Consider the following 9,709-nt stretch of genomic DNA (forward strand, 5'->3'; position numbering starts at 1 on the left):
GTGGGAAAGGAAGCCCCTTTGTAGCAAGTTGTGGAGCAGCCAATGAGAGGAAGGGGAGGAGGAACAGAGTAACTGCAGAACAGAGGCAAAGGGTTCTGAGACAGAGGGAGAAGGGCTAAGTTCAGGCCGACTGTGAGGAGACAGTTGTAGCAGAAGGCAGCTCCTCACGAGGGGTGGGGGTTCACAGAGGCTGCCAGTGGGGAAGGAGCTCACAAGAAACGAAAGTGCCAAGCAAAGCACCCGCTCTCTTGCCTGAGAGGAAGGAAGAAAGGAAGGAAGGAAAGAAGTGCAAAGGCAAGTTCAGCCAAGTCCATCAGCAGGGTCTGGGGCACCCACGTCTTCCTTGTTAAAAAGGAGGCATAGGCTGGGAAGGAAGCTGACCTCCACCTTCAGATTGGCAGGCTTCTCTAGAAGCCATAAGAAGGCATGAAAATCCCAAGAGCTCACCTCGGAATCACCAGGTGAACCTGGGCCTGGAGCCAGAGTCCCAGAACAGACTAGCTGCTCCTCTGTAGGACACCTCCCTTGGGGGTGGGACATTTGGTCCCAAGGGCCTCTAGGACTTCCCCATTGATAGCCCAGGTCAGTAGTTTCCACATCACAGCTGTCTCACTTTCTTCCAGTTCAACCAGCCCTGACAGCTCCCAAGCCTTGAGTCACAGAGACTTGGGAGCCACTCCACTCCCAGCATCGTAGAGCTACAGCAGGTAGGAGAACTAATTGGTCACTGACTGGGGAATGAGTATATTTCTGGTAGAAGGGACCAGGAAACTCTGCCTTCCCTGGAGCCCTGGGAAGCGGCATGCCGTGCTGTAGACTCTCAGAGCTGGGGTCTGCATCTTCAGTTAGCTGGTGCTAGAGCAAAGCACTTTTTACCATAAGCATGTTCCGTATCCGCACGGCGTAACACGGAAGCCACCGGTCACCTGTGGTCACTGAGCCCTTGAAATGTAGCAGTAACAGCCACTTAAGTAAATGTACTTATTTTTTTCTTAAGGTGTGTGTGTGTGTGTGTGTGTGTGTGTGTGTGTGTGTGTGTGCACGTGCGCGCTGTGGTATACTCGTGGAGGTCAGTTGATAGTTTTGTGGAGTCAGTTCTTCACATGGGGTTCCGGGGATTCAACCCACCTGATGAACAGCAAGTGCTTTTGCCAGAGGGACTATCTTGGCTGCTTTTCATTCAGAGAGCTAAATAAATGGGCTACAGCTACAATTCTGGGCAGGACAGACCTGAGACAAACTCTTCCAGGAGAGCAACAAGGCCCAGAGAGAGATGTTACTCTTATCCTGATCTCTGAGAGCAGGACCCAGATTAAAACTCTTTTTTAAAGAACAAAACTATGTGCCATAACCTACATAGTAAGACAAAACAAAATTAAAAAGGAAGAGGAGGAAGAGGAGGAAGAGGAGGAGGAGGAAGGAAAGGAAGAAGAAGAGGAAGAAGAAAAACAGAAGTGGTCAGTTGACAAGTGCCCAATCTGTGTTCGTTTCCCACACCGGTGGTATTTGATTGTCTGGGATGAAGCAATTACCTATGGAGCTAGGAAGCCTGAGGCTGGCTGAGGCCGGCACCCTGCCCTTGTGGCATTTGACAAATAAAAAAATGTAAGAGCAGACTTTAATATCCATTTTAAAATGTTTACCACCCAGTTCAGCTGTGTCACTCGAGGTAAGTTGCCTAACCTCCAGGGACTGTGTTTCCTCATCCAGAACATGCCGACTTCATTGATGGGAGGGTTGAAAGTTAAAATAAATGGGAAAAAAAAAAAAAAAAAGGCAGCAAGTCAGTCAGTCGCCCAGACTACAACCAGACAACAACTAATCTGACAGGCATTATCCAGGTCAGAGCATGTGAAGGCACCACAGGAGTCAGCCTTGAAAACTAGGTAGGCTTGCGTCTCTGCCTGACTCATCCTCTGACTGAGGATGTGATGGGAGAGGCTAGTCATCTGTAGATACACTATCTCCATTCTAAGAATCACAGTACAAGCTACTGCTGTGTTTTGCGAGTGTGCATGTGTGTGTGTGTGTGTGTGTGTGTGTGTGTGTGTGTGTGTGTGTGTGTGTGAGATAATTACCATTCGCTACCAGGTTTTAGTGTTCACTGGCCCAGTGTCATTGCATTCTTCCCTGACAGAAGAGACCAGATAAACACTAAGGAGTGATTACTGAAGCTGGACTCAAAGATCTTGCCCCTAGGGGAGACCACTTCGGTGAATGTGAATGTGTCTGTGCTCTAGACTCTGGGAGACAGGCTAAATAGAAGGGATGGAATTTCAACACTGTCCCCTGGGCTTGTTGGGAAGGGAGCAAATAATGAATCTAAGTGACTCTACCTTTAGTAATCCTGTCATTTGTAAATCACTAGCAAAGGTGACAAGATACACTCCTGGTGTCAAGTTTCCAAAATGTGTTAATACTGGGTCGGGATTTTCACTTTTACCAAAAGGCTGTTTTCAGAGGAGAAGGGGTTGGTTCCCAGAGTGGGTCAGCAATGCCCTGGAACTGAAATCCTCAACTTGCTGCCAAGTATATGAGCTGAGAAAGCACAGCAACACCCAAAACTGGACATATGGTTGGCACAGGTGACTTCGAGAAAAGCAAAAGATGAGGGAGGAGGGGTTGGAGCCCCGTGTGGGGTGAAGCTGCTCAGAGGTACACAGCGAGGCAAGGAGGAAGAGTCTGGGTGCCTTTGAAGAGTTTAGAGGAGAAGAAAAAACAAACCGCTTCCAGTCCAGGGAGGAGAGTGGCTGGAAGTGCCAGGCTCTCAGAGTTCATCTCAGTTGCCTGCTTGAACTGCCCCACTTGAACCAGAAAGAGCGACGACGACGACGACGACGACGACGACGACGGTTCAGCCAAATGGCAGATAGGGTCCCCGGGGCTGACTGGAGGGAGGAGAATTAGAGCCCCAGCTGCAGGAGCCAGAGGCTTGGAGTTCATAGGGAAGAAGAGACAGCTGCCTTCTGGCGCAAACTCCATCCTCTGCCGGACCTGTTTCCTCCCCACGGAGACCTGGAAAGACAGGCTAGGATACCTCATTGGGTCACTTCCCAATATGAACTCTCCAGATGACTCCATCCGTGGGCGCTGGGCTGAGAATTCACACTTAAAACATCCCACTCACCTCACGCCCTCGGGAGCTCCTCCCCTGCCTCAGCAATCTGATCCATCCCTCACTTCCTCTAGAGAGCTCCACAGTTCACGCCTTAAATGTCCCACAGGTGAAAAGCCAGCATCCCGGTGAGTCTGGAGCGCCCCCTACCACCGCCTAGAATTTCACTCACGGCCTGACCATGAATGTGTGCCCCATCCCTGGCTTGACCCCTAAACATTATGTCTACTTAGCACAGAGGAAGAACTTCTGATCCTTTTTCTGCCCCCGCCCCCCTCCAAAAACTGCTTAGAACCGCTTGCGATCCAGGCCCTACCCTTGGCCTGCAATCTTCCCAAGCCTGCCTACCTTTCTTGTCTGGGCTGCAATTGGGTCTGGAGATAGATGTGCCAGGCACTGAGGACTCACGCCTGAGCAGCACGTATGGACTGTGTTTCTACAGAGGATGGGAATTAGGGTCACAGTACAATGACTTGGTTATCTGTTATTGACGTGTTTCCCAGCCATGGAGCTTCTGGGTTAGTGCGAGTTCCGAGGAGCTGGTACTTCCATTAAATCCAGGAGCCCCCACTGCATCACGGAGGACATGACAGGGCCCTCAGCTGAAGATGTTTCCTTTACCATTCCAGCAATAGCTATTTCATTCATTTGCAGCCTAAGGGATAGCAAAAGATGTTGGCGCCCAAGCTCCCATGCAATGAGAGGGGCTGTGCTCACATTGACTGAAAGATAATTCAAGATCTTTAGACCTATGGGTTTGGGGCTCTGTGGTAGAGTGTGCACTAGGCGTGTGCAGGGTCAATCTTCAGGAAGAACGATAAAGCAAAATGCTTAGGAGTGAACACACCTAACATAACAGGTATGATCTTCCAACGATAAATTAAAGGCAGTGCGTGGTGTGGATAAACTAATGACATACAATCCAGCTGCGTCAGGACAGCCCTGTGGTCACCAGCGAACACGAGCTCATGATAGCGCTTGTGGTGGCCAAGGGAAATCTTGCACAAAGCAGATCTCAACTGTTATCCTGCATCCTTTCCTCTGTGCCTTCAGCCACAAATGCATCCCTTTCAGAGATCAGTACATTAAAGCGAAAGCATCAACCCTGTCCCCTCACCCATGGCTGTGCATGGCTAGTCCCTCCTGGTCCTCTCCTCTGAGAGTCTGCCCTCCATCCTGGCCTGCAAGACCTCCCGATGGAATATTGAGCCTGCCCTTGCTACCTAGGAGTGGGAGCTGCCCTCAAAGTCCTGCATTTATCTCTTTACTGACCAAATTCAAGCTCCCGTTGGGGAGCAAGCTTTTACCCAACAGGCCACTTCCCCAACCTCAGTGTTTTGGTTTTCAATCTTGTGATTGTTGTTACTGTTTTGTTGTTGTTGTTGTTGTTGTTGTTGTTGTTGTTGTTGTTGTTGATGATGATGATGATGATGATGATGATGACAACGATGGTGATGTTGTTGTTGATGACACTGGTGATGACAGTGGTGGTGGTGATGTTTTGAATGGGGTCTTATATAGGCCAGGATAGACTTGAATGAACTGCTTTGTAGCCAAAGATGACTTTAAAGCCCCGATATTCCTCCACTCCCAGTATGCTGGGTGCTGGGATTGATGGCAGACGCTATCATACCTCGTTTATTCAGTTCTGGGAACCCTATCTAGGACGCTGAAAGTCTCAGGCGATCATTCTACCCCTGAGCTCCACCTTTGCCCATTTTTGTCCTTTTTTATGTGCATGGGTGTTTTCACCTTCAAGTATGTGTGTTTACCATGTGCATGTCTGGTGTCTGAGGAAGACAGAAGATCCCCTGGAACTGGGGTTACCGGGAGTTGTAAGTCGCCGTGGGCGCTGAAAACCAAACCTAAGTGCACGGCAAAGAGCAGCCAGTACCCTAACCACTAAGTCGTCTCACCAGCCCCATTCTTTGTTATTCTTATGATTGCTTTAATAGCTGTATTCGCTTTGTAAGATTGTACACTTTTTTAATGTTTTACTGGTACATTTTGGTTATGTATCTAATGAGTTTAACTAAAACATTTTCATACATGTATGTATATATACATATTTATGTATATGTATGCATATGTATGTATATATAATATATGTGTATATAATATATAACATATATATAAATCATATATATACATATATGTTTTTTGAAACAGGGTCTTGGTTGACCTCAAACATTCTGTGCAGCCAAGGGTATACAAATTTTATAGAGAGAGATAGATATACATACATATATAAATTATACTACATATATATGATATATAAAATATATACACATACATATACATTATGCATATATGTATATATAACTTGGCTACACAGCAAGTTTGGGGCCAACCAAGACCCTGTTTCAAAAAAGAAATCTTAAGGAGAACTGTAGTTTTTATCTCCCCCAAATATCTCACTTATTATTCATTATTATTTTGTCTCAAATGCTTACTGCTGCCATTTACAAACTTGAAGGAAATAGTGTGTTCCTTGCAATATGCAAGCCAATGGGAAAACCCTAATACCCCAGTTTCTTGGGGGGATAGACAAGAACTGGGGTGACTTTGCCCTAGAGTAACCTTCATCTCTCCTCTATTGACAGGATTAAGTTTACCTCAAAGATGGGAGAAATCAGGGTGGATAATTTCAGCCTTGAAGACTTCTTCAGTGGAGATATTGACAGTTACAATTACAGTTCTGACCCGCCCTTTACTCTGTCAGATGCTGCCCCATGCCCCTCAGAGAACCTAGATATCAACAGGTATGCTGTGGTTGTAATATACGTTCTGGTGACTCTGCTGAGTCTCGTGGGAAACTCCCTGGTGATGCTGGTCATCTTGTACAATCGAAGCACCTGCTCTGTCACCGACGTCTACCTGCTGAACCTGGCCATTGCTGATCTGTTCTTTGCCCTGACCTTGCCTGTCTGGGCTGCATCTAAAGTAAATGGATGGATTTTTGGCTCATTCCTGTGCAAGGTATTCTCGTTCCTGCAGGAGATTACCTTCTACAGCAGTGTTCTGTTGCTAGCCTGCATCAGCATGGACCGCTACCTGGCCATCGTCCACGCCACAAGTACACTGATCCAGAAGAGACACTTGGTCAAGTTTGTGTGCATAGCCATGTGGTTTCTCTCACTAGTTCTGTCCCTGCCCATCTTCATTCTTCGGACTACTGTTAAGGCAAACCCTTCTACCGTAGTCTGCTATGAGGATATAGGTAATAATACATCCAAGTGGAGGGTGGTACTGCGCATCCTGCCTCAGACCTATGGCTTCCTCCTGCCGCTGCTCATCATGCTGTTCTGCTATGGGTTCACACTGCGCACGCTCTTTAAGGCCCACATGGGGCAGAAGCACCGGGCCATGCGGGTCATCTTTGCTGTGGTCCTCGTCTTCCTGCTCTGCTGGCTTCCCTACAACATTGTCCTGTTCACAGACACCCTCATGAGAACCAAGCTGATCAAGGAGACCTGTGAACGCCAGAACGAGATTAACAAAGCTTTGGAAGCTACTGAGATTCTTGGCTTCCTCCACAGCTGTCTTAACCCCATCATCTATGCCTTTATTGGCCAGAAATTTCGCCATGGACTTCTCAAGATCATGGCTAATTATGGCCTTGTCAGCAAGGAGTTCTTAGCCAAGGAGGGCAGGCCTTCTTTTGTTGGCTCTTCTTCAGCAAACACCTCCACTACCCTCTAAGACTGTTTACTTAAACTGTAGCCCCTCTGGGTTCCTTCTTGTCCTTCAGCATGGCTCATTACCAGAGACTGTGATATTTGAATTGATGCAGTCCCCTCTACAGCTACAGGAAGATGGAGGCCACATTCTTACCAGAGCCCCCATTGCAGATTTTAGAACCCCAGTGCTGGCTGTTCACTCGCTTCAATCTTGGTATGCCTACTGATAGAGTTGGTCCATCCTAACACTAGACACCAAACACTGTTTTCCAAGAAGCACACATTAAAATTGCAGCAAGATACTGCCTCAGAAGAGTTAGCGGTAAAAGGAAGAGATGGAGGAGAAAAAAATAGCAAGTGTCATTGAGAAAATAGAAAAAAAGGAACTTTTCTTTCACCTTTCTGGTAGATGTGTCCCATAAGTACCCCATGCACCATGGGACATAGCATAACAGTTTTCCATAACATGTTAAATATAGGATTGTCATGTAATCCAGCAAATCCATCTCTAAGTAGGGTACACAAAAGAATTGAAAGCCAGGGTTCAGACATTTGTATGCCGATGCTTACAATAGCATTATTTGTAAGAGTCAAAACAACTAAAATGATGGCCAACAGGTGAATGGGTAAGTTAAACATGGTGTCTATACACAACAGAAGAGCATCCACAGTGAGAAGTGCCAAGAATAATCAAATAATGATGACTGGAGGCTGGGTGAGGAAGGGTGGGGAGTTAGTGTGGAAGCCACAGCTCCAGTTAGGGATGATGGAAAGGCCCCGAGGGTGGACCCTGACCCCTGTGCAGTAGAGAGAAAGTACTCATTGCCATTGCATTGAAAGTGTTAAGATGAGGGCTAGGTATTGCTCACTGGTAGAGTGCTTATGTAACATTTCTGAGAACTAAGGCTCAAACCCCAGCACCTCAACCAACCAACAAACAAACCAAAAAAAAGCTAAAATGGTAATTTTTGTTATGTGTTTTACCTCAGTTTACCAAAAATATAAAAATCTAAGTCTAAAAAAAAAGTGTTCTTTAACCACTGAACCAATGCAAAACTATCTGCCTTATAACTTCTTGTAAAGTGTGACCATTAAATGTCTTTTTAAAAAATATATAGACCACTCATAGTTGGGCACTTATTTCAGTGCTTCCAAGGAGACCCTGGCCATAGTGAGCAGAAGTCTTGAGTGAGAGTTTATGTTGTTGTTTTAATTGTTTTTTTTTCTTTTTATCACCACCACCCTCCTTCGTGTATGTATGTGTGTGAGAGAGAGACAGAGACAGACAGACAGACACACACACATACACACACACACACACACAGAGAGAGAGAGAGAGAGAGAGAGAGAGAGAGAGAGAGAGAGTTAGCACATGTATGTAGGTCATAAGACAATCCGATAGCAAGGTCCTTACCTGCTGAGCCATTTCACTGTCCCCCAGAGTGAGGAGATGAGGACAGAGCCCGCCTGTCCCTGCCTGTCCCTTCCTGTCTGCCCCTTCATGCCCAACCCAAGCCCCCTTCAACTGAACGTGGAGCACTGGAAGAACTATGTGTCAGATCCCTCTGGCGTTCCCACGTCCTCGGTTGGAACAGCACTCAGAAGCATCAGGAACAGGCTTAGAAGGCACAGAGGCTCCGAAGTTCAGCTGCTCAGCTCCTTGGAGAAGCTTAGAGGCCAGGAGACTCCAGCAGCAGATCCCAGGGAGAGTTCTTCTCCCCTCCCTTCTTCCCTTTCCAACACCCACCCTCGTTCAAGGTGTGACAAGCAGGCATTAGTTCCGAGTGGGGAGATGATTTGTAACCTGTCAGAGGAGACAAAGGATTTGAGTCATTCTTGTTTTTGCAGGGAGGGGTGGGTTTGAGTTTGGGTTGGGTTCAGTTTTAAGTCTCATGTATACCAGGTTGGCCTAAAACTTGCTATATAATTGGGGATGGACTTGATCAAGAGATCCTTCCTGTCTCTACCTCCCAAGGGCTGGGATCATAGACGTCCACCACCATGTCCGGTTTATATGGTACTGGGGACTCTGTTTATATGGTACCCAGGACTCTGTGCATGCTAGGCAAACACTCTTCCAACTGAGCTATATCCCTAGCTTCTGAATCATCTTTCATCAATATACATTGACTGACAGATCTTCCGTGGGGATTGGGATGCAGTAATGCCCTGAACAAACAGGGTCTTTGTCAAGAAGGGACCTGGCTCCGAGCAACCTGCTATGGCCATAGGCTCTTGCTTTAAGAGGGACTGAACCCTATAGTTCCACAAGTCTGAGCAGGAGGGCAAAATGAGGCTCTAGAGTAGACAGCTTTTACTCACAATTTATGAAACTGTTCAGCTAAAAGGATTAAGTCAGTATACAGTCCCTGTTTCATGTGCATTCAATGCCCTGCGCTGAGCTCAGAATCAGGATCAAGTGTGACTCAACCGTGCCTCTGATTCAGCAGGATGGAAACGCTGAAGAACACGTAGAGTTGCCAGAGGGAACTGCTGCTGTTCTCCCTGAGCATGGCACCTGGCCAGATTCCCCCTAAGATGACTGTCAGAGGGAGGAGGCCAAGAAAGGTTCACCTTTGCTCCAGGTGTCTGCTCTCTGTTTCTCAAACAAGGCCTGGGAATGCCACTGTCCTCAGAAAAGAATGATACCAGAGCCCAGAGCAAAAGAAGCTGAGATTTGGTTGTACTGATGTGAACACTGTTGAATGACCCTCTCTCTCTCTCTCTCTCTCTCTCTCTCTCTCTCTCTCTCTCTCTCTCTCTCTCTCCCTCCCTCCTCCCCTCTCTCTCTCTCTCTCTCTCTCTCTCTCACACACACACACACACACACACACACACACACACACACACACACACGTCCCTCGCCAGTCAGAGCATCACTGGGAAAGGGCAACTCAGAGCTTTCCTCAGAGCT

At 47.2% G+C, this 9,709-nt stretch overlaps 1 protein-coding gene across 1 annotated transcript; it reads left to right on the forward strand.

Moving 5' to 3' along the window:
- The first annotated feature begins 598 nt into the window (after positions 1-598).
- On the forward strand, positions 599-6,928 carry Cxcr2 (C-X-C motif chemokine receptor 2). The gene is made up of 2 exons (XM_032899577.1): positions 599-707; positions 5,719-6,928. The coding sequence occupies exon 2, from the start codon at positions 5,738-5,740 to the stop codon at positions 6,815-6,817; it is 1,080 nt and encodes a 359-aa protein (XP_032755468.1). The 5' UTR covers positions 599-707; positions 5,719-5,737; the 3' UTR covers positions 6,818-6,928.
- The last annotated feature ends 2,781 nt before the right edge of the window (positions 6,929-9,709 follow it).

The sequence above is a fragment of the Rattus rattus genome, chromosome 4 (genome assembly GCF_011064425.1).
Source record: "Rattus rattus isolate New Zealand chromosome 4, Rrattus_CSIRO_v1, whole genome shotgun sequence".
In the NCBI taxonomy this organism is placed as follows: Eukaryota; Metazoa; Chordata; class Mammalia; order Rodentia; family Muridae; genus Rattus; species Rattus rattus.